Here is a 26,620-nt window from a genome sequence, read left to right as displayed (position 1 = left end):
CCAGATGCTTTTGAGCACAGTGTAAAAGTAGCAATACGGAGGAAGATGACAGATTTTCATCCATGTTTATGTTGTTACCAAATGGGATATCTTCAGGAAGTAAGAACTGTGGTTCATTTAACTATTATGCAAACTATCAAAGATCCCAAGAGAGCAAGCATGACTTGCAAGGAGACTGTCACAACCCCACCCCTTTATACTGTGTGCATATCCTTGTCAAATGTGCTCAATCATAATACATCACTGGTGAAATACATCAGTCAACTCTGTGTAAATGTTTGAATTTGTGTTTGTGAGTGCGTAAGCCCGATAAAAAAAAAATGTTTACATTGAGAGGTAGCCTCGTAGATAGCACAGATGCCAGCCATTCGACGACACGCAACACAGAACCATAGCACAGACACAAACACCGACATATAAGCTCACAGTCAAAAGCAGTTACCACAGCATTACAGCAATGAATGTAAAGGCAAGTACAGACATGTACAGTATGAGGTTATGCATGTTTTAGTATGTATAAGAAACACACAGACACAAACACTTGCAGCTTAGTTGTATAGAGTTTGAACAGTGGATTGAGGGTTTTTATGTATGCAGGAGGCATGTGTGGGGATGGTGTTTTGGCCATACGATCTGATGGATGGACACAGTCATGATAAGCACCAGTGTTTACTGAGTTGAAGTGAATTCTGTCCCTCTTAAGTCGCGTAGAAACCATCAGGGATTATGAAGCATGTTTACAACAAACTGAACAGATGTATTTCTTGCATTCATGGGTTTCATGAGCATTCATCGTACAAGCCTGACATGACGGAGGAGACGAGCTAAATGTGAGGCAATGATGATGTGTGTGCATGCATGTGAGAGCTCGCTGGTGTGTGTGTGTGTGTGTGTGTGTGTGTTACTGTAAGAGTGACCATATCAGGGAAGCTGTTTGTCATCTTTAACAAATGAGGATGAGTCTATTAATTTTCTAATTAGAAATGATTAGCACTGTCAGAGTAAGACTGAATACACAATCCAAAGGTTTTATGGTGAGAACAAACTGATCATCTCAAAGACATAACTGCACTCACTGTACATCAATCCTTTTGACATTTTTGCACTTGCACATTTTAGGTTAAGCCAAGGGAAGAGTTGGATCAGATAGTATGTAAGGTGGTTCAAAAGGAACATTTTTAGTCAGCCAAAATTAATTCAATAATAGCAGAGAAAACTATTTTGCTGATATTAGCCAGAATTCTCTATACAGTAAGTCTAGAATATTTCTTCCCGGACACAGTAACTCGCTGCATTGGACTTGAGTGTTGGAAGTAGAGTCCTGATGCCAAGTCTGCACTCCAAATTCATACAGCTGGTGCCAATGTATCTTACTTAGCCAAGTTTTCTAGGCCCATGCACAAACAGTGGGTCACCAGGCTTTCCTATTTTATGTGAAGCTTGCAAAAATGCGCAGAGAGCTGCATGCTCTTGGCTGTGCGTGATGGTCTCAAGTGGTAGCATTCACTGTGACAGTGAGACAGAGGCCAACGAGTTCTTCATTTAAACTGACAGAGAGCGAGGCGTCTGGTGGAGTTAATTACAAGCTTTATGGTTTGCTTCACTTTATTAATTTAACTTTAGGAAGTTGGATGACATTAAACACACTAGACTTACTCCATTGGCCATGACTAAGGCCAAATTGCACGCGGAGGCAGAGCTCTCTCCCCAGTCGATAAAATGCAACATATGCAATTTATCTAATTAGCTGCTTTGAAGTTGACTTAAATTTGTCTTCCTTCCTCCACTGACTCAGGACATGCTGCAGTGGTCCCAGCTTGACTCTCTACTCTTCTGTTCTCAGCAACCATCTTTGCAGCTGGTTGCCCATTTGGAAACATTCTGCACAGATGGTGATTTGAGATCTGAGTATGGAATTCCCACTGTTTTTACATATATTATGACGGGATCATTTCTGGGCAAAATAAGAAGTAATATCTCAGTAAAGTGGAAAAAAAACTTTGATTGATACAGTTTGTTCAATGAAAACTTTGCCCACATAATGACCATTTGTATACAGTAATGCTGTTGCCTTGAATTCAAGAAGAAAACATTATTTTTCTTGCATGCCTCAATGAAAAACCAGAAAAAATATTGATTTATCTATTGACAATCATTAGTTTACAAACTCTTTCATAACCTGTGCAGTTTAATCAAAGCTTAATGTATGCAGTTACATGCTCACTACTTACCAAACACATGGATTTTTGGAAAAAAACCCTAATATTGGAGTCTGGCTTTGAAAAAGGTTTTTGAGAAAATGCTTGTGTTTGTGACAACTGGATAATGTACTGATGTACAAATGGTTTTTTTATGGGTTAAGTATTCCTTCAAAGTGCTGTTGCCTTTGCAACAGTGGGGTGAAAAGCTTGCTGTTCAAGAAACATGCAACAGAATAATTTGGCTGAGTAGCATTTTGGGACCGTCTCCACAGAGACATTAATATTGTTGCATGCATTTGTACACACGAAAAGTGTTGAAAGTAGTTGTGTAGAGAATGAAAAGAAGTTAAAATCCTCCACACATACCTGGCAACTTGCTGAGTAAATTGGCCATAATTGTCGGATTGTGGATTTTAGAAAGTTACAAAACTTATTGGCTGCAGGCTCAGCAGTCAGAAATGTGTGTGTGCAGGGGGTTTCAGATGTTGTTTGATGATCTAACAAGCAATGAAGGGCAGTGACCTCCTTGAGGTTCAAAACCTTGAGATGAACCAACAGCAACCAATCAACCACTGCTTTGATAGAGCGAAGGATAAAGGTCAGGGATCAACTATCAAAAACAATCATGGCTGACTGAGCCAACCTCATTTTCACCATGGAAGCACTAAAGGGGCTTTTATAATGAAGCACTACTACTTTGTACTAAATTTGGATATCCTGTTGCTTTGTTTTTATGTGCATTCAAATAAAATCTTATTTCCTCCTCTAATCATAAAAAAACAAAATAACCTGAAACTATACATCTCTTTTATTGCTGCTCAACGAGGCACTAGACTAATAATAGCAATATCACTAACTGGAATTGCATTATAAATGTAAATTATCCATATGTGACATAAACTATAGTGATTTCCATATGTCAGTTACTGCCTAATGCCTTATGCAAAACCTTAAACAAGATCTACAAAGAGAATAAAAAAGCTATCCCAGTTTAAATCCCTGCTGTCCCCCCTATTCACTGTTTCCACTCCACGCCTGCACTCAGTCAGGGGCTGATTCCACTGGCTGCTCTGAGTGGCTAATGAAGAGGGTAGGGGGGCGTGAGTGTTTGTGCGTGTTTCAGCTGAACCACACTGTGCTTAACATGACTTTGGGCCCGGCCGAAGGTTTGGTGTTTTTGTGGCTGCTCAGCTGGTGGACATGACCACTGATCTGAATGACAGATTAAAGCTGGTAACTGAGCAGGGGGCTGGAGGTAGGGGGTATATATGGTGTGTTTGTCAGTGTGTGTACTCAAGTAAAAAATACTGATGCCTGGTCCAAAACAAAATGACATTGGCAGTCAGTTGGGTGCCAATGTTCCATGTGTTGCAACACATTATCTCTATAACACTAAGAAACAACACAGTGTGACCCCACATGATTAACAGACCTATTTCTGGTTGCACTGGGGCAGCAGTTTGGTTTCATTTGACTGGGCCTCAAAACTGATGACTATGTTTCTTTCTTAGGCACAGTACTCAGACACTGAATCAACTGATAGCCCTTTTCCACCAACATGGAATCGGTCCTGTATCTAATTTTGAACCATTTACAGAATTATGAACAAAAATAAATTGGTTCAGAATCTGAAAACTTGGTTCTTGGTTGAAAATAAAAATAGCGGGTTCTCCGTGACCCATAATCCAAAGTGATTATATCAGTGGGTGAGTCATATTCTACTGGTTGGAGAGAGACGATGAGAAGGCAAAAGGGAGAAGCCGAGTGAGAAATTGTCAGACAAAAAAAGAGCGTGCAGTGGTGTCATTAATTGTTGGTTTGTGCTTGTTTTGGGGGTAAAAACGAATATCTGGAACAAACTTCCAAAGGTAATCAATGCAATTCACAATCTGCTACGACTGTTTACTTATGTGTACTTCCGTTGTACAATGTCCTCTGTTGACGACACACTCTTGATTATAATGGTTTTGCTCAAAACTGATAGAAATGCAGACTGATTTGCTGGATAACAGGAAGGTTCAATGAACCTCACACTGGGCCAGTTCAAGGCATACGGGAGATATATAGAATCTCTGTTTTTGTGAAATAGTATTGGATCCCTAAATGATGGGCTGTAGCATGCAACGTAAATATTTAATATATGTAACTTGATTCACTGAAGCAATTAGATGGCGGAGAATTCAATCATGGCAGCAATTTATAAGCAACTAAATTCAGCTTAAGCAGATCAAACTGCATTCAACCTGCTGTTGAGCATGTTGCTCTGTTCTCACAGCATTTTGGAGCCAGTTTAATGGCACATCACGCTGGATCAATGGGGGAACTTGCACATGGCAAATTTACTGAGATAGGAGGAGTCTGCATGCTGCTTCACAGCTCCTGCTTATGCATTCACAGAAGTGCAAAAATCCTCTCACAACATCAGCCTTAGACTGTTTCATTTTCTACAGAGGAAAGAAGAATCCACTTGGAGTGCAAGTCAAATTAAACAATTAAATAAATCAATGAGCAAACCGCCCAAAGGGCAAATAATAAATACAACAAATCATTTGCCACTGTTGATCAGTCACAAGCAATTACAGGTGGTGTATTGGACTGTGGTAAACAAAGCTGTGTGAAACTTCCAAGTAGTTTATCAAAGAGGCATGTGCACGCTGCAGTGATCACAGCTGATGAGGCACACTGGTTAAGTTACAAACCATCTATTTTCCCCCAGTAACACACCAAAATAAATCTATGTTTTGTTTGTAGTATATTTCTGTCTTACAGGTCAAAGGAGGTCACTTACACTCAGGTCACATAAATGACTGGAGGAACGTGTGATGACACTGTACACCAGTGTCGGACCAGGAGCTGCTCATTTAATGATTTGGAAGCAAAGGTTTGTAGAGTTTGATGCTGAAACTTTCCCTTTAAGTTACTTTCTAGATGACTGGTGTTATCAGTCTTTTATCATGAAAGGTAACCTGATCTGACATGAAATCATCCTGGGTACAGCCGCAATTTCCATTCCCATCTTTTTGTCATCTTTTCTAATTTATTCTTGGAGGAACTTTAAATTAGTGTGACACCACAGATTAAGGAGATGAGCCAGACTTCTCTTACTTGTCTCTGGTAGTTGGAGTCATGCAGAGATGTTCACTTAGAGAGTCCTAATTAGTGTAATGGTCATCTTTTTCTCCCCCATCAAAACCCATTTTTGGTAACCAGGCAACAATAGCGGTAATACATTACAGTAAGTTTGTTTTATATCTGTAAGGACTGGAAGTTGAATGATAGGTTAGTAAACTGTTGTGCGTCAATTCTCTAAAGTCATTATCCATAAGTTAACCTTAACCTGCCTTTTTCAAAGAACTTCCTCAGAGGGGAAAAAGCAATTGTTTGAAGCTGAAGTAATTTACCTGATGGCAAAAACATTTCCCGCTAAAATTAATCTGTGCTGCTTCATACCTCAGTCTAATTTGTTACCAACACATAAATAATTAACTCTAAACCAAAAGTGAAAATATTATTCCACACATAATTACATTTCTTTCAGTTCATCAGTGGCATGTTTTGCATTCCAAATTTGCTACACTTTGCTGCAATTTCACAGTTTTGATTAAATTTATTTACTCGAACCCTTTCACCCTCTGTGTTTTGGAAAACATAGCAGTAGGCATGAGAAGTGACAAGTGGGTTGGTGCTAAAAGTTCAACTGTAAGCAGGTACAATTCCCTTTTTGGGTAAAACTGCTACTGAAATGGAGATGTTGCAAGAGTAGCTAGCACTCTCTAATATCTGGTCAAAAGGGCCTGAGCTTGTGTAATTACAATGTATTAATCAAAATGCAACTTAATAATCTTTTTTGAAGATGTCTTGTCTATAGTGGAGCCAACAAAGCCTCCAAATCACAACAGACTGCAGGGTTTCTACGAGGGGAGGATGTTGCCAGCATCACTTTGATTGCCTCAAATGATATCCCTGCTGAGGTGATCAACCGCATATAGGCTGATTGGATATTTCACAGGGCGCTGCTGCTAATTATCAAGGTGGAGAGTTGCCACTGTTTTGAAAGAACGCCGGTATAAATATCCATGTTTAATAGTGTGTCAGTGTTTCTGACACTGCCTTGGTCAAGGCACGCGGCAGCGTGTTCAAACAGGCCCTCGGGCTGTTTTTGTATTCTGCTTTTAACATTGCCAGTGTCCTCTTTTCTCCACAAAACATTAACTTTTCAGAAAAATAAGTGGTTGATTACCCTGTTGACACTGTTGCATTTGCCTCATTTTGAATTAATCAGCACCATCAAAATAGAATTAATAAAACATTAAAAAAGAGGTGAGATTATGCAGTAGCTGAATACTGAATACATCATACAGCCAGTAGAGTTTCAGTCCATATTGAGGATCTGGACTGTGATTGGGTATTGTCAGGGTTTAAAGAGATGTAGGGGTTTGTGGTCACAATATAAAATGGTCTTGGGGGACTGAATATTAACTGTAATGACACGCAGCTAAATCGACTCATTCATACTGCCTTAAAAGAACACTACGCAGGGTTATCAGTTACTGTTTGTACAGATGCTCACTATTGAAAATCAAAATAAACGCCAACCCCAGAATCACTCTAGTTTGGCATTTAGTTTTGCAATATCTGCATTTTTTCTGTGCCATGTCTTTTGGATGCCTGCTGCTTACGGTCTGGCACCTGATTGCTACTTTTTAATAGAGCCCCGACCTAGCCTGAGAGCTGTGGGTGTATATGCCCATAAACATCCTGAACACAGAAAATAAAAATAAAATAAAATAAAAAAAACAGGCAGAGGGCAGAGTCTATGCAGGAAAATACACTACCAGACACTTATAGTGGGTGATAAGTGATTACTAAGAGGAATTACTTTTGTCTCTGGCTATACATTGTTGTTTTTAGGAAAATACTACATAGTTTATGTTGAACTCCTTCCGTTATCTGTTAAATGTGACAATGTTTATCATGATTATGTCAGCCAAGCCATCTTATATGGCATCACAGTCAAAGTGATTTGGCATCAGTAGAATTGGCATTATTTATATCAACTAATGACGACTAAGAAGTGTGTGGAAAATAAACACCATTTTCAAGTAAGTTAAGTAAAATTTGCTTTTTGCAGATCGTGCTTCTTTGGCTCATCATTTTGATTATTTGATGGTAACTGTAATTACGACGGGATGCTTTTTAAGCTGATAGTCTGATTAAGATCATGATTGTGGGTGAGAAGGGAAAATGAATAAAATGTTCTCAGGAATTCTGAAAACACCAAAGCCCTGTTTAACCTTTAATTCCCTTCCTACATACGCAGAGATTTATATACAGAAGAAAATGCAGAAGATCAATGCCAGTTATATCACTGGAGATCTAATATAGCACCTCCACGATTCGTTTTGACAGAATGTGCAAAAGCCGAGCAACATATACAGCTCCAGCCTGCGCTATAAGCATAGTGTTGCTGATGTTGCTCATGTGCAAATTTAGATCAGGGGGAGCGACAGTGTGAACATGAGTGTTTTTTTTTTCAAGGTTTCAGTCGCTGTCAGTGTTACAACTGCTTCACAAGGAGGGCTCTGCATCCTGACAGGAACAGACCTTTTTTCACCTGGACACAAAGTCTAGACTTTGTATTTAGTAGTTCTACAGCCTTCTCCCCTTGCCTCAGTTAAGCCTGAAACCCACCCATCGATCCACCCATCCACCCACCCACCAAACCCATCCATCCATCCATCCACTAAATTTTTTTGATCCCTCCTTTCTATTTTTCTGCCTTTTATATGACTTTTTTCTCTCTTTGCAACATAAAACAAAACTTTAGATGTATTATTGGTGTTATACCGCTCTCTGTACCATCGCTCGTCCTTTCAGTCACCCATTCATCCCCCTACCTCCTTGGAGGGGACCCTCGATCCCTTCCTCCGTGACCACCAGCTTTCCACCATGGCAATGAGGCAGGAGAGCACCACGCCGGCGGCCAGGACGCAGAAAACACCAGCGAAGCTGTGGATGTCCAGGGCGTTGCCGCGCTGTCGTGTCTGGACCGAGCTGTAGAGGTCACAGGGGCTGTCCTTGGGCCACCACTTAAGTTTTAGTATGTCCATGTCACCGTTCTGCTGGAGCTCCAAGATTCTAGGACACAGAGAGGAGATGCAGGTAAGCACAGCGCCAAGTACAATAAAGGCACATAGAGATGCACAATAATGGATTTTTCAAGGACATGCCGATATATATAACAACTAATTTGGCCAGTAACCGACACAAATATCAATATATCCACAATTTTTCCCCACCTAATTTCAGTGACCATCAGCTCTCTTCAGTAGTAGAACTAACTTCATATTGTGCACGCTCTTATTGTGATGGCCCACCAGCATATGCAGAGATATATATACCTGAGATACAATGCTTTTCAATGTATGTCACATTCATTCACTGTGCAAAATAAAAAAAAACATGTTGGTGAATTGAATAGTTCATTTTGAAACCAATATTGGCCAATACAGATGATGTTTAGATATTATCATGCATCCCTACTTTACACACACCCACATAGAAGTTAAAAATTTACAAATATTTGTTAAACACATTCAGAAGTAAGCAGGCACACATGGATAAATGTGTAGATGCATCAATGAGGAACAAGCCAGCAACATTCAGCAGAATAAGATAACACTGTCCAGGATGAGCAGTCATATGGCCATTTCAGGTGTCTGAGTGGCATTTGAATGATTAAAGAGTCACAACGCTTCAAAATAATCACAGAGAATGAGAAGTATCATAAACCTGACAACGCTGCAGCTTTACTGCAGTTGCTATACCTCCTCTCTTCCATTTGAGGGCAGTGTTTGCCAGTTAAATTCCTCACTGATCCCTGACAACCATATTGGGCTGTCAAACTCATTATGGCTAACATTAATATGTTTTGCAGCACAGCGCGAGTACACTGCCACAATGTCATTGTGCAGCCTAGCTTTAGTCCCACGATTGATGGCTTCAGAGAGGATACAGCTCAGAGGTTGATGGGGTCCCTCTGTTAGCCTTCAGCTTATTATTTAACTGGGTCGTTCGTTTTGGTTTGGAGGAGAGCTGCAGACACACACAGACAGACAGGCGTACAGACGCTCTGTTAGCATTTCGGCTGGGTATTTAATAAGTGATGTAGCATGGAGGAGAGAGGGGCACGGGGAAATGAAGAGACAAAGACGAAAAAGGCAACGTGGGAATGCGTGTGTGTGTGCGTGTTTATGCATATACCTCCCTCACAGGCAAATACATACTAACACAGAAGACAAATAGATGCAAATAATCCCTAAGCTACCACACTGATTGACACCAACAGTGTAGACACACTTTCAGAAGTGAACAAAGTCACAAACGTGACTGCATGCATGTCAGAGCAAACTTAAACAGGATTCATACATGTGTAAATAGAGACAGATGTTTGCAATTATCTGCACAACTTCCTGAGGGCAAGCCCCTCCTGCAATTTCAATGACAACAAGCTGACATGAGTGACAGTGCCCATCTCTCATCTTCAGTTTTGCTCATGCGGAATACACAAAACAGACTGAAATCAATCAAGGAATGCAAATGGGCCCTGCAGACAGTTTACATAATTAATTTCATCCACTATAACCAGAAAAAACATGGCTCATTTCAATGTAAATCAGCTAAACAGCCTCAGCATGTCGCTCTATAACCACGTCACTCTCATTTAGGGACAGTCAGTTATCACTCTCAGGGCTCTTTTGAGCTGCTGGGACTGAAGAAGTAAATGGTTAAAATGGCAGTTGTATGGGCGAGAGAGGGAGAGGAGAGGAGAAGAGAAAAGAGAAGAAAAGAAAAGAGAAGACGAGAGACAATACGAGAATAAAAAACTAATTTGAACAGCAAATCCACCGACATTCATTCTAATACAAGATCGTGTCCACCAACTGCCGGTTTGAAAGTGGGATTGTTTGGCTCTGATCAGCACAGATTAGTGCCAAGATTAGATAAGTCTTTGTGTAGATGATATGAAACATTGACTCAAAACAAATTAAATCAAACTGATCTGCAACAATGTTCAGCAGTAGTATAGTAGCGGCAATGGCCTAGTTGTACGCCCTGGTTATCACTCTACTGGCATGAAGAAGAGGTAGTCAGTGTAGAAATCCCTCATTGCACAACAATATCGCATCTGTTCTTTTTCAGAAGCGCAATGGGCCCTACTCCTTTTTTTTCAAACATGTTACTGAGTTACTTTTGGACTGTAATATTGTTCTGTTTAACACAGGGCTTGTGCCAATGAAACTGCTTCATGCTTGACCTCTCCGTGCACTCCTGACTCTCTTTGCATACGGATGGCACAGCTTTGTGGGCTGCTAAATCTGCACAAATAAGACAAAAAGAAACTTTGTGATTCTTAAAGCACCCACAAAGGGTTGAAATGCACCACTTACTGCACTGCCAAGCATATAGCATCTTGGTGCTCCTGTGCTATTTACATGCACTTAACCCTTTGAAACCTAAGAAATTTCTTTCACCTTTCCAAGAAATTGCCTAAAATTAGGCAAATTAAGATTAATGACCTTAAAATGTGCTGGAAATTAACATTATTTATTTTATCATTTATTCATTCATTTTCCGTATCCACTTGTCCTCATAAGGATCGCGGGGGGGATCTGTCATCAGGCGGAGTACACCCTGGACAGGTCGCCAGACCATGACAGGGCCGACACATACAGACAGACAACCTTTAACGTTCACAGTCACACCTAAGGGCAATTTAGAGTCACCAATCAACCTGACCTGCATGTCCGCCCACGGACCGAACCCCGTTCCAATCGGGTTTCGAACCAGGGAGGCTCTTGCTGTGAGGCAACAGTGCTAACCACAACGCCACCGTGCTGCCCCCATTTATTTTATATATTTTATAATATTTTTTGTAATATCGTTTAAAAAATAAAATAATTATTATTATAAACAATGTTTTGTGGGCCCTATTTTGGATAATTTTATAAACTACTACTTTTAGGTAATTTTCTTGTCACGTTACTAAATTCATGCAATTTGTGGAACATTTCTTGCCAAGTTGGTCCTTGTTTTTTTTCCCCCCATGCTTTTGAAAGAAATCAAACTAATTTGCTCAGGTTTCAAAGAGCAAAAAAGCTTGAGAAAGGCATCTGAATACAGCACAAGAAAAGTGATACTGATCTGTTGACCTCCAAGCCTGAAAGAAATGACCCAAACGCAGAAGTATCAAAAACTGCAGTTCATGGAATGGCCACTTGAGGCTGGTAAATTCCAGTTGATCCCTATGTTAGGATACCCGACTAGACAGTATAAATAATCATGTTATCAACCTGAAACAAAAAAATATGTTTTGGGCTCTATAGCTAATCCAAACATCCATGACAAATTCAAGGGCGGGCTGGCTTGAGTGACAGGTTGTCTGCCAACAGTGTCCTAGCCTTCTCAGTCAGATCCACCCCTCGCTCCTCCACAGCATCAGACTCTCGCCCAAATATGGTCACTTCTGGCTCAAAAAAGATGGCTATGGCCAAAATGCCAGATTTGAGGCTTGAAAACGGGAGTCAACAAACCAGCCTGTGTGACCTCACTGTAGCCTGCGTCCATTATTTATACTGTCTTTGTGTAATATGCATACAATTGGCGCAAAGTTCTATGCAAATAAGCCTCATTGCAAAAACGGTCCAATTCACAAAGATCAGCACTAATACCCACACACAGTTACAGTGAAATCATTATCGTCTTCAGAAAGTTGGTGTTAACTAAAGTGTGTTTATAACAGGGTGTCATGCCCACACACAGCACCAACAGCACTGACAGACTGGAATATTAAATACCCAAAACAGACTCTTTCTGTCATGTTTAAAGTCCTTGCCTGAAGTTTTGGGATCCCTCTCCTCCTTGTCGGTCAGGACCTGTAGCTCGCAGTGAAAATTTCAGTTTTCTTTTCTCCCTGCCATTGCTCTGCCTACTGTGTTCTTGGCACAAAAGCAACATTTATACTTTGCCATGTGGATAATTGCAGTCAGACCCAAAAAAGAACAGATTGCACCCAGCAGCAAAACTTTATGGCCACGTTTGTGCTGTAATATTGTTGGTGCTATACCTTTTGTGAACTGGACTTCGAGACGGGGTAGATAGTGTTTGCATTTGATGTGAAATGCATGGTTCTGTCAGCGGCACCAAACTATTCTTTGTGAATATGCCCATCCAAGAACTAAATTGCTGATTGCTGGAGGAGAAACAGCGCAAAAACACTTTGCTGTTGCATGTAGGGCACACTGTTGATATGCAAGGTGACATGGCTAAGATGAGGTTTTTGAACAGTACCTGTGTTTAATCAAAATATAACAGCATCTTAACAAGTTGGTTCTCAGCTGATGACAGCATCACAGAAGAATCACTGTTTCTGAAAGTCAAAACAAGCTTTTTTTCCCCTCACAGAAGTGTTGTGCCTTTCATACAGTAGTGACCTTTTTATCTGTCACTTTGACAACAAACACACACACGCAAAAACAAGCCTGCACTCTGACAGATGGCTTTGGAGAAAGATGGATTACACACAAACTAATGAGATGGAATAAGAGCGATCCCACCTATCAAAGACGCCAGGCAATGTTTTGTCAAAATATTTCATCATTTCTTGTTTGGAATTGAACCAACTTCTAAAGATTTCTTGTCCGACTTGATGTCTTTTCATGTCAATCGAGAAAAAGAGGCATGCTTTGTGTTGTGAGTTGCCGCCTGTTATCTCTGCTCGTGAGTTGACTGTTCTTACTGTACGTGTCACAAATGTCATGTCACATAGGTTTCTGTGCGGCACTTAAAGGAGTGTAAATAAGCAGAGACATTTTTGTGTTTCATGAACTTAAACACGTGTGAACATAATTACTATAGACAGTAAATGCCTTTGTGACACAATTTTACAAGAGGAGTTTACTGTTGACCTTTGGGGGTAATCAAATAAACATTCAAAAAGGTCATTACTATAACATGTCTCTCCGTGCAGAGAGAACAGCGATGCCACATGCATGCAATTGTCAAATATCATATAGAAAACTGATATATAAATATAAATATTGCATACATCCACAAATCAAAGATATGATTTTCAACTATTAATTCAAAGACTCACTAAATGCCAACTTTTTCCAACCCTACTATAGACAATCAAAAGGATGCCAAACAAAACAACAAAGAATAACTAAAAGGCTTACTCCCAAACGTGATCAAAGATCAGACAGATCAAAACATATAAAAACAACAATTTCAAAAGGAGACTTTCATCAGAGGAATTACTAGGATGTGACTAAGCTGCATGTAAATTTGAGGGAGGACAGAGAGGAACAGATTTGAGATTCAGGACAGAGTGCTCTCTCTCTCTCTCCTCTATTACGACCCTGTCTGCCCGTGACGCTCATCATCTATCATTCTGCACTAATTGGCCTATCAGAGTTATGCAAAAGCTGCTTCCCTGATAGGCCCTTGAATCAAATCCTAACACTGACATGCACTCACAAGAACACACACACGCATAATGGCTACATTCACATTTACCTTACATTTATCTCATTGAGGTTAAGTTGCCCTTATCCCGCCCACAGACAGGAAAAAAGATACACTCATTTAAAGAGGATAGAAATGACGACCATGCTGGTAATATTATGAGATGCCTGCTGTCATGTTTTTCCTAACACATATATACCAGGGCGTGTCTGAGTTTGGACAGATGGTACAAGACACAACTGAAGAGGAAGATGCTTACATGCAACACTACAGGGCCTTTTAAAATATGATGGCAATCCAGACATAATGCTTCATAAATGTAATATGAGCTTGCCTCAGTCCTAATGCTAAAATGTATCCATCTAGTGCTTGGTCACTTAAGGTTAAGCATGCTCAGGACGCCTCGCACATATAAAATCAGTTACCAACAAGCCTAGAAGAGATCTCTGTTAACTCGTGGTAGCTACTGAACGAGGAATACTTCAACTTTAAGAGAAAAAGTGAGCACGGCGATGATCATTTTTAAACAAAAAAGTGGTTTACCGCTGCGATTCATTTATCTCCATCCCATGGCTGACAGGAGGGATGAAAGGCCACCGTGAGCTGCCTGACAAAAACACGGGTTGAGTCAAAGGTTTCCTGCAGTACACCATCTGTCTAGATCCCTAATTTATCTGTCGCTGTCTCACCAAAAGAAAACACATCTTCCCTGGAAAACAAAAATTTGCCTGTGCACACACGTATGTGCAAACACACAGCAACACAAAGCGAACGTGTGCACAAGCAGCAAAAGCAGAGTCACTTAAAACTACACTGCGATTCTGTAATACAAAGATTGTTTGAAACAATGACAAACTGACATAATGAGAGCTATGAGAAGCTAATTAAAGTGTGTGTCTGTGTGTGTGTGTGTGTGTGTGTGTGTGTGTGTGTGTGCGCGTGTGTGTGTGTGTCATGGTCTTTATGTCCTCATGAAGGATCACAACATTACAGAGAGTTTGATGGAGTTCATGGTAAAGCACAGGAGAGGAAATCTGACAACTAATTTATTTTCCCCACAGCAGTGTGCGCTTCCCCGCGCAGTTATCCAAAAACTTTTTTTGCTTTAATTCCAGTCTGAATTTGTAGAATATAGAACTGAGGGAGTGTACACTTAGATGTGTTTCTTAGTTTTTCTTCCTTCGGGGCGTGTTAGTGTTTTTGCTCCAGGCGTCATCAGTCAGAACACTGCTGCCTGAGGTATCGGGAAATAGATCACTTTAATCACTAAAAATAGCATCCACTACATATTATTGCAGAATGTACGGTAGAGGTATTAGTGTCCTGCATTGTATACATATACAGGGGTTGCTATACTGTTTATGACTACATGTTAACATATATTTGAATGCATTTTTGTGTCAGTATATACGTGAGGGGTTCAATGTCGTTGTCAGCTGCAGTGGAGTAGAGTGTGTGACAGGTGAAATGTAACAACAGAACAAGTGTAATTTTTGTGTCTATGTGGCCTTTTTTAGTGGGAAACAGCTGTCCTGTGTTTAAGTGTATGCACAGCATGACATGTTTGTCTTTATAACAGTGTCTTATTGTATTGTAGGTGTGTATGCATCTGTTCATCTTCCTGCGTCTGTGGGTATGTCTATGAAACAGCTGGTGAGCTGTGAGCTGCATTAACACTGTGTGTGTGTGTAACGAATTATCACCTCGCTTCAAGATTGTTAACTTTGACTGGGAAGATCTATAATGACTTAAACACTCCCACTGGCTGCTAAAGCAAATGAGCAAGTGTTGCTTGTATGGTGGTAGGGTAACTGTTGTGCGCTTTTGAGTGTGTGTGTGTGTGTGTGTTAGTCTGTGTGTGTGCACACTGTCTCTGCCTTCCCTGTTCTCTCTGCAGTGGCCATTACTGCGTGGACTAGATGTTGCCATGGTAACTCTTTGGCAGCAGCCTTGATGGTGGGATGATCACACATAATTAGTTGACTCAAGCCGAAAAAGAAAGAACGCCATAGTGATTTGGATAAAGGAGCGAGGGACAAAAGACTTCAAGAAAAGACGGTAGGGTGGAAAAGTAAAAATGTAAGAGATGAGAGACCGCTGCGAATTCTGTCAGGTGACAAAACACATTGATGGTAAATAATACTGAGATCACACACTGTGAGGCAGAGAGAGAGCAAGAGAGAAAGTGACTCACTGAGTATCACAGGAAGGTAGATATGGTCACATATAATGCAGAGTGGACACATTTTTAAGCCTAAAAAGATGAGCATTTACACAATAGAAAGGCAGAAAAGACAACAACTACTTACTAACAACAACTAACAACTAATTCTCTTTCATTTGTTGTCACCTTTTTACCTTTGGAGAAACACACACATGTGCTCCTGCACAAATCAATCTATATGAGTTTAAGACCTTCAGAGCAAGGACAGTTTTTGCAGTAAGAAATTCAGTTTGATCACTTTTCCAAATGGTTGTTCACTTTTAAGACTTTTGTTTTTTTTTTGGTTAAGAGTAAAACTTGATTTAAGGTTAGTGTAAAGACTGTGGTTTGGCATGTAGTTGTGATGGTTAAGTGGCTTTAGGGGTTATAGGGAATGCAAAACGTGGGTGAAGGTCCTCCCAAGAATAGAAGAGTGTGAACAGATGCACAGACACAGATTCACACCACTCACTCGGCATGTCACGAGACCAGAAATATAAATATAAATTCCATATATATAAATTCCATGGATTTCATTACCTTATTCCATACCACAGTAAAAAACAAAAACGAAAAATTGTAGCTAAAAGAATCAAAGCTCAAATTCTAACTTAAACACATACTACTTTTACATTAAATATCTGAAACAAAATAAATAAAAACATTATTATTAATTCCTGATAAACTGAACTACAGAATTTATTTTATTTTATTTTTTTTTAGAAATGTGTCGCTTCTTGAGATGTCTTTACATCTCACATGTAAGAATACAGTTTTCTTGATCCTAACCAGTGATTTTCTTTTTCCCTTTTTGTGTAAGTTTTTTTTTTAATCATGTGATTTGGTGATGACCGCAAAACAAAACAAAACAAACTACGAGCGAAACAACGGCGACGGGTATACCAGCAATGTGGAAATATGGGGGAAAAAAACAGATAGCAAAAATGTGTCCACAGATGGATGGATGGATGGATGGATGTATGTGTGTGTGTGTGTGTGTGTGTGTGTGTGTGTGTGTGTGTGTGTGTCTGTGAGTGAGATCGGAATGATAAGTGTTTGTAGGGGGGGATGAGGTTATATGGTTATAAAAAAAGTCTTTTATCTACACACAAATGCATACATACTGCATTCTCATGCTTTTATATGTACATCAATGTGAAGACAATTGGACAAAGAAGAAATGGAAAAAAACAAAAACATAAAAATACATAAATTAAAAAATATATATATATATTTCTTGTAGCTTACCAAAGATGTGGATGTTATTCCTTCCAAACAAAAATGCTTCACGTTAAAATAGGGGAGACAGGTGTTCCCTGTATCACCCAAAAAGTAGGCTTTTAGGAATTTATTTGACTTCATTTGACAGCAACATCTATTTGTAACAGTTTTAATGAGCAGACTCTAATGTTATAAATGATACCCCTACTGGAGTGAAAATGGACTGTTAAAAGATTTCACACTGTGCTGCTGCACCACTGCTGGGGTACAGGGAGTGTATTTCTAACTCAAATGGATGGTGGGGCCAAACAGAGACAACGGGCTCCAAAGTGAGTTTTGAAAGCCTGTTATCTCAGCACCTGGCGAACTGATCGTTGAGTCATTGGTATTGATCAACTCGGCTATCAATCCCCTCAAGATGTATTACGGCTATTTTCTGCTATGAGACAGTAAAAATCTCACTTATTGCCCCTTTAAATGCACTGTAACTCCATATATTGTGTTGATTCTGCAGTCTTCCCTCAGTCCATCCATAAGGCCCCTATAAATACTGATTATATATCCCAGGCTCCTCTTTCCCTCAGTAGCAGGTTTTACTGCAGCTGTAGCCAGTTAAAATGCAGAGTGGTGTGGGTTAGATGATCAGGCATAATGTGAAACAGTTCAGCAGATTTCAGAACTGGTTGGCTAGACCTCTTAAATGTTTCTGGTGTTGAGGCATAGTGCGTCACAGAGGAGCATACTGCCGTCTGAGGAACAGTGGAATATGTCTGCAGCAACTACAACAGTCTTGCTCTTTTATACGAATATTCTTCTCCTGTCACCCCTGTAGCAAACACAATTTTAAGTTGCAGACAGTGAAAAATGGAAGCTGCAGTGAGGTGAGAGGTGGAGAGAGAATGTGAAGTCAGAAGGGAAAGAGACGTGAGTGAGTCTGAGAATAAGGGAAGATGGAAAATTGAGTGAGCAAAATGTGAGGGGAGTACAAAAAAACCTGGCAGTGTGTTCAGTCTAGATGGATGGCTGACAACAAAGTCATACAATGAAGGAAAGGAAAGTGCAGGCGAGAAAGTAGGGGAGACAGGGGAGGAGAGTAGAGCTGTGGAGGAGTAAAGAAAGGAGAAAAAGACAAATAATGAGATGAGTGAACAGAGGAAGAATGTCAAATAAAATGAGCAGACTGGGGGGCAGATGAAGAGGGGATAAGAGACACAGTGGTGTTAAGCTAAAATGAGTTTGTTGCTCTGAGACGACAGTTGTCTGTTAGTTTCTTAAATAAGAACACTGGCTGCCTCGCTGGTGTTAGCCTCAATGGAAAACATGAAGGAGAATAATGTTCATCTTATGAAGTCAAAAAGTAGTTAAGTAGTTTTGCTGCAGTTCGGTTGACTGCAGGGTCAATAGCTTGCTGTAAGAGTTCAAACACTGAGAGAATGTGTGATTTAGACCCAATCCCATGTCGTACTTTCACCCCTACCACTTGTTTTCGAGTGCTTCCTTGCCCATCGCAACAGATTTATAAGGGGTAGTGATTCATAACTTCCGCTATAAAACTGAGAATCCTTCAAGACACTGTTACACTGTTACATCATCTCTATGCTGGCATTTATGTTAACCGACATGTTGCCGGACTTTGCAAATATGCTGTCTACTGCAGTGGTGATTTCTCTTGCATGGGAAACATCCAGCCTTTTGTAGTTGTCATGGCACACAACTCAAGTTTCACACTATCAATCAATCAAACGAGGCATCAAATTTTAAAAAAGTGGTGCTTCATCAACTTCATCAACTTTGCTGCTGGAGTTTAGTTACATTTCGGTAGTTATATGCCATCAAAAAATCAGCAATAACAATGTAATGTCAACTAGCTAGCTATCAAAACATCGGCATACTAGCAATTTTGATTGCAATGCTTGTTGTAAAAAAGGGACACAACGATACACTGAGATGAGATTAAACAGACAATAATTTTTTTTTCTGCTAGTATGGCTATTTTCATTTTCTTATGTTATGAAAAACATCAAAGAAACATATGGCAACAATACAACAGTTTGAATCTAAACTTACATTACACAAATGTGTACATCTACATACACTCACACACTCTACTTGCACAGATATCAGATAGAAAACCGATAAATGAAAAATAGTTCCCTACATTTTTTTGCAATTTCTGTTCAGGTAAGGCCGACATTTTCTGCCTTTTTTGATGTTCATGTATGGTTCCCAGAGCTGAGCAAACAGCAAAGTCCTTTTGCTTGACCACAGAAACGTAAGTTAGTCTTTCCGGGCCTCTACACTCTCCATACTCTTAGAGTACTAAAAAAAAGCATACAAAGAAAAGAAATTATATTGTGTAATGTTTATAGTGTAAAATAATTCAGGATTGATTATCATGCAGAATAATTAAGAATTATAGTTATAGTTATTAGAGTATATATTTTGTTTTATTAATTCATTTATTTTCTTTCTTTGGAATTGCTGTTATTCTGTGTTATCCTTTGGTTGATATAGGATATGCAAAAAATAAGCCTTGCGCTTCACACTATTACTTAGTATTAGACTATACTTTTTTTGGTTATTGACTGAGAAAATTTGAAATAATTTTAGTTTCCTATGATGAATGCAACAACAAAAAAAATCATTAATATGCATTCATTCACAAAAATATGTGCAGTAAAACAAGTACAGTGAGCAGGCTATTCAAGGAGAAACTTTATGTGGCCGCAGGTATTTCAGTTACTGTGGGTAGGTGAGAGTGACAGTGATTAGGGAGGCCAGCCTTCAACTCGAGAGCCAAGCTCAAGCACCCATGTCAGCAAACGACCCACTGAAGTATCCTTAGATGCTAAATCACCACAAGCTGAACCGGATTTCTGACCTGCCCGTAGGGACGAGAGAAAATCAATAAAGCATCAGATTATTGTTATTACATCATTGCGCTATGTGACCTGCCTCGAGGAACGAGCCGAACCTGTCAAAAATGTATCTAAAAGAGGCACAAGATCAGCTACAAACTGACCTGCGCTGCAGTCACTTGGTTTATTTGTCCAAATTTATTCACCAGTAAAGTGTAGTCAGGACTGAGCAGCATCGACTCAGTCAGCAAAGTGCACCTGCTCCTGATTATTCTATTCTATGTGTTTTAGTAAATAAAAAGCAGAGAGAGGCTGAGAGTGAAGAACACTGACCCACAGCCACACATCCTGAAAATACTGTTTATTCAACCACAGACTGCTGGAGTCGTCTCAGACAGAAGAAATATTATTCCGGCACTGGTGGTGCATATTTGATTTTGCTTTTGAGCTGGTTTATTTTGGTGCCAGATATAAAAACAGTGAACCAGAGGTTTCTCCAGTGACCTTCCTCATCGTAGACCGGGTATTTTCACTGCCTCATTTTAGTGGCAGAGATAACATGCTGGCCTCTATCTCGCAGTTACAGTGTGTACAACCTGGTTGGATATTGGCAAAATTTCTAAAGCTGGGTGCATATTAAAGGAGAACAGCTGGGATTTTAGCTGCTTAATTCCTCAGTATGAGGTGTGCAACACTGACTGGGGGTTTTGAGAGCTGTGATGGGCTGAAGTCAACATATCATTACTATGATGATGGTTATAAAATGGGAATTCTGTGGTGCAAAACTTTGTTGTTTGAGCAAGTTTATTGTATGCAACACTACTTTGATGACACAAGAAACTAAAAGCAAAGTCGTTATTCAGTGAGAGCAACATTAAACAGAAGCATGGCCCATATCGACAGATAAACACATTTGGGCCTCCTGAGGAACTATCCCAACATGCACTCCATGAAAGGCATGGAGACACTGGTCACCACTAGTGCCATGGATGGATTAATGAACGGCTAACCAGGGACAGGCCTCAAAGACAGACAGAACTCAAATTAATACAAACCGACCAGGAGGAGACTAAAATGATATCAAAGGATCACAAAAAGACCACAAAGAGCTGAAAGGAACTGCAAAAAGAGATATAGAAGGAAAAAAAGCAAAACAACCTCAAAGAGAGACACAATGACAAGACACAAAATGACCTCAAAGTGACACAAAATCACAAAAAAGCATGGCAACTACAAAGATATGCACCCCCCTGATATCATCACAAAGTCTGTTTTTTTGGTTTGCTTCTGTGTAGGAGAGAAGGTGGGGCCCTTTGCATATTGGTGCCCCCGGGCCCACTGTCTCATTATAGACCCATCACTAGGGCTGTAGCTATTATCATTTTTATTGTCTGTTAATTGGACAATAATTGTCTCGATGAATTGATTAGTTGTTTGGTCTATAAAGTAAAGAAAAAAAGAAGGGTCAATTAGAGTCCTTAAGCCCAAGATAACATGCTCAAATGTCTCCTTTTGTCCATACCCAGATATTCAGTTTCCCTTTCATAGAGGAGTCAAGAACCAGAAAATTTCATATTTAAGGAGCTAAAATCAGGTGCTTTTTTCCTAAAAATTACTCAAACCTATTAAGCAATTATTAAATTAGTTGCTGATGAATTTAATAGTTGACCTCTAATTGATAAATCAATTAACTGTTGGAGCTTTAATCGACACATGAAACAAACATGGCAGGGACATGGAAACGCCACAAGGAAACAAGATGCATCAATGTTCAAACACAAGACCGTGAGGCGTCAGTCAGTGCTTATCACTGAGCTACCATGTTGCCCTTTAAATTAACTGTGTCACTATACTGAAGCTCAAGGAATGGGGTAAGAGATGTCATTTACCCATGAGTCTTTGGTCCCTCAAATAAAGTTTACAAAGCTTAATTATTCCAATTAGCGCTCACCGGGTTCAATGTCATACACTTAGTCAACAAAGTTTTCAATTAAACACCATTAAGACACAGTGTGTGGTTGAACTGGAACAGATTATCAAGCTGAACTATGATAAACAACAGACAGAAGTCAAGCAGTCATTAACCATCATTAACACATCGAGAGAGCGAGGCAGAGACAGACAAAGAGACACAGAGAGAGAGAGACATCCCCATCATTAATTGTGATTACTAAAGATTTAATAATTGTACTAACTGTGTGGGCTGAGTTTTACTGTGATGTGATGGATGCATAGAAGAGTGTGTGAGAGAGAGACAGAGAGAGAGAAAGAAAGAGAGAGAGAGAGAGAGAGAGAGAGAGAGAGAGAGAGAGAGAGAGAGAGAGAGAGATTGACAGTTGACATTAAATCATTTTTTGTCATCTGGAACAATGTCAGTGCCGCAAAAACACATGCGCACACATATGCACACACACAATCCTCCTTCCTTTGTTCACCACCCTTGGAAAAAATGCATTATTTTTCCCCATGGATAGTGATTTCCATGGATTGGAAATTAAGGGCTTCAGAGCCTCCAGCTTAACTTGAACTCACTGTGTGAATGAGTGTGTATGTGTGACGGAGAGAAAGAGAACGAGACAGTGAGTCAAATAATTTGCTTTTCAGCTTTTGGCTTCTTTAGCAGGAGCCTGATCAAGCCTTATTTCCATTATGCATGTAGCTCATGGTATGATGGTACTACAAAGAGCCTTAAAAATGAGACCCAGACTTCTCAAAATAATTGAAAATCTGTTGGTTTAAGTCTGAAATCTACAAACGAATTTTGAGGGTTTTCAATGATGGAATTGTTGCAATTACTATTTGTTGTGTTGTATGCAAGTTTGTCTTTTTCCACTCTGTTTTTATTGAGGTCTTTTTCCTTCCCATCAGGTCAACATGGAAACCTTGATTTGGAGTTATAATATGAAATACAAATGGTCAATGCAATATATGAATTAATAAGAAAGAGGGAGACAGGCAAAGAGAAAAAATAAAACTGGGAAAAAAAAAGCCAATACACGAGTCAATATGTTCTCCTTGCTCGATTTGGCCCCCAAGAGCTGAACAGCAAGTGAAGTTAAAACTCAGTTTTCTCTCAGAGGATTTTGAACTAAGTGAAACTTTCCTCTGGAAAATGTGTTTATTTCTTTTCTAGTTCCAGGACTTTTTTTTATTTTACAGTATCACAAACTACTATGTAAGCAAACTAAAGCTGCTCTGGGCAACTTTTGTTTTGCCGAGAAAACGTTGTATAACAAAAGTGTTATACAAAGTGTAGGCTATCAAGCTCCAATCTACAGGTCAGTCAGCGCTGCTCCTTATCACTGGGCAAATGTAATAAAAAAAACAAACTCTAAAAACAAGACACAACTCAGCTCAGTATGTCATCAGAAAGAACGCAGTAACAGAATCTTGGTTTGTATTTGATGTGCAGATTTGGATCTCAGTATTTTCAGCCTGTGTTTTTACAATAAAGGGAAACAGTATGGCACCCACTTGCAGCCAAACCGTGCACTAAAGTGTTGAAAAGACATTTCAGCTGGGTCAGGGGGCAATATAGTAACTGAATCTTAGTTTATATTTAATTAGCACTGTCTAGGTTTTACTGTTTAATCAAAGTTTTGTCTGCGTTTCACAGAGAGAGGGGCAAGTCTCCTCTCTCCAGCCGCTTCAATTCTCTTCTTTTGCATAGTGGCAGGCATACAAAAATGCATAAGTACAATCTGTAGTTTGTGCAACAGCTTGAGAGCCAGCAACAACGATCAAAACAGTTGTTTATCAGTTTTATGTTGCTTGATCAATTAATCAGCTTGTCGTTGACACTGTGGGTGTAATTGTTTTCTCTCTGCAGTCCTGTTGGTAAAACTTTGACGGTCACATGTGTAAGTAAACCTCCCTAAAAAAGCTGTGCTGTCTTTTTCTCAAGATTCAGGTAAAATTGGACTTTGAATTAGCTGATTACAAGGGCAACTGGAGGGACTATTTTTGCCAGATCATTACATTAACTGGACTGTCTGCTCTTGAAAGACCACAGTAACACTATTAAAATGGCTCTTCTAAAATGCAGAGACAACAGTGACAGAGAGCTAACAGTAGTGGAGCAGGTACTATAACCTCCTCTGCAGCCTCTGTTTACAACCCTTCTGCTGGGACTAAAATGTAAGATTTACATGGGCAAAGGCAGCTGTAAAAGCCATTTATATGTGTCCTTCAATGGTGCAATTTGGTTTATCTCTATCATATACATTTCAGAAGAAAAACTCCACTACACGATTCATTAAATTTCACTTCAAGGTTTGCAATAACCAAACTTTCAAAAGTCAGTTCATCAACATTTTTTTAACTATTGCTGACAATTTTATTGTCATGAGCGCTGCAGAGATAAAAGCAAGCTGAAATACTGAAAGCATCACAAACAAACTGTTTTTATGAGTCGTACACAGTTTATTTTGTATTCACTGGGACGTAAAGCCCTTTAATATCACTTAAAAACAACTTTTAGTGGAGGACTACTTTCATATTAGTGACTCATAGCTTACTGTGGTTGGACTTCAATTTATCATCTGGACAGGATATGAAATAAATGCATGAAAGAGCTAAGGCTGAAGAGGGAATAATAAAGAGAGGATGTGTGGATTACTGGATTTAAGACTGAAATAAAGGCCAGTCTGTGCCAAAGATATTAGGATGGAATACCCCTTGCCCTTGCTACAGTGTATCTTTTATGTATTGAAACATGTGGCAGCAAGGGAGACACATTAGCTGGGCTCAGGAGCAAATGACCCCTTCTTATACTGTCACTAAAATGAAATGTAATAATCAACTTTACCAAGTCCTCTCTGATCCAGTTTTTACATCTTCGAAAAAAAAATTCCATCCTTTTTCATGTGAAAAAACATGTGTTTCCTTCCAAGATACGAAATAAAAAACCCACTTAAGCACTCAAAAGGTTCCCAATCCCTCACAGCTGTCTCATTTGGCGAGGCAATCAGAGCTGATAGGCAATATTTTTGCTGCGGTTATTTTCATACAACCCGGGTCAGGATAATTACAAGCCACAGACTAACAGGGTAATGTCATTTGTACAGAATGAAGCCAGCCTCTGGTGCGTGCTCACCACAACAATCCAACCCTGTGGTCTCAGAGGTGTGATGTGTCCGTGATTGCGGCAATGATTTGTCGCTGCTGTGTACGTCACTGGCGCCCTCAAGCATGCCATACAGCACTGCCACAGTCCCCACAGAAATAAAGTGTACCATCACTTTATTTTAGCAGCACAGCTATCAGCCCTTAGGCCACTGATGAACACTTGCCTGCAGCCAGGTCATAAAAACAACAGTATGAATGTATCTTTGTTGTTTGATGTTATGTAACGAGGGTTGTGACCACAATAAAATTCATAAGGTAGATGTGGCACTCTTTGCTAACCCCATGTGTGTCTTTATTGAAAAGAAAGACTTTTGTGAAAACACTCTGATAGCATCATACTTATGAGCACATTATTAATTTTCTTTGAGCTGTTTATTCCTACTGACACTTATCATCTACTTTCATTGAATTTGTTGCACTGAAGATGAAGTCAAGATTGAAATTCTGCAGTCCTGACCATAATCGACACAAATAGGCACCTCATCTATCTCGCAATCAAAATGTAAAACTTACTTGTTTTCAATATTCACAATAAAATGTCTGGCCCGCGGCTTATCTTCTTGAATTGCGGCACCCTGAAAATGTCCATCTGCTATGGATTAAATCTTCTATTTTAAATGTTCACATCAATGCCTGCAGACATGCGCAGACAGAAATAATATATGCCTGAAAGAGAGGGCTTATTTTTTTTCCCACAATCGTGCCCCTTCAGCACTTCAAAACAACTTGTCAGTAGCTGTCAGTTTAAGTTAGTGGAATAGCCCTTTACACTACTGTTTTCTGACTCTGGTAAATATGCAGGCTGTCTCCATCAATCACAGAGCAGCAGCGCCCACACACGCGCAAGCACGTACAGTCGTGCATTATTTGTTCTACAGTGTCGACAAATATACACACAGAAACACAGACATGAACTGGTGCTGCACTTGCACTCTGGCAATGGCTTCTTCCAAACAAACAAACAAAGTGGTTGAAAACGATTTAGTTGTAGCAGTCTATCTATTTCTACAGACACTGCCCTTCTCTCTTTCTCTCCTAAGTGTCAAAGCAAATAAATTCTTTTTCATCTGTCTTATTACCTTCAGGGATCTTCAGATCGTAAACACTCCTCAAGTAAGCAGTATGCAGAATGCACACTCTCACTGACACACACACACACACACACACACACACACACACACACACACACACACACACACACACACACACACTCAAAGTAGTAAGTACTCCTCTGATGTTGCAGATTCCCATTCCAATTACTCCACACAATCACTGACTATTTGGATCTTTATCGATTACTTCTATATTTATGTATCATCTCGACATTTCACTGCGATAAGGATCTCTTTGGCAAAACAGACCTAAAACTAATTAACGATACAGAAACAAAAACTGCATACACACAGACAGAGACACATTAATTAAAACAATCAAACATATCATTAAAAACATCGGCAAGTAAAACTTTAAAGTCTCTCAGAGAA

The 26,620-nt window shown here is 39.7% G+C and overlaps 1 protein-coding gene across 1 annotated transcript in view; it reads right to left on the bottom strand.

Annotated features, from left to right (window-relative positions):
* The window catches only part of grid2 (glutamate receptor, ionotropic, delta 2), a 475,468-nt gene that overhangs the window by 5,506 nt on the left and 443,342 nt on the right, over positions 1-26,620 (bottom strand). Inside the window, exons 19-21 of the mRNA XM_042488775.1 lie at positions 21,821-21,837; positions 16,086-16,108; positions 8,099-8,339 (exon numbers count right to left, since the gene is read on the bottom strand). Of these exons, the coding sequence (XP_042344709.1) occupies positions 8,099-8,339; positions 16,086-16,108; positions 21,821-21,837 (281 nt within the window). The remainder of the gene's footprint in view (positions 1-8,098; positions 8,340-16,085; positions 16,109-21,820; positions 21,838-26,620) is intronic.

Source organism: Plectropomus leopardus, chromosome 6 (assembly GCF_008729295.1).
Source record: "Plectropomus leopardus isolate mb chromosome 6, YSFRI_Pleo_2.0, whole genome shotgun sequence".
Taxonomy (NCBI): domain Eukaryota; kingdom Metazoa; phylum Chordata; class Actinopteri; order Perciformes; family Serranidae; genus Plectropomus; species Plectropomus leopardus.
This window is presented reverse-complemented; position numbering and strand designations above follow the sequence as displayed.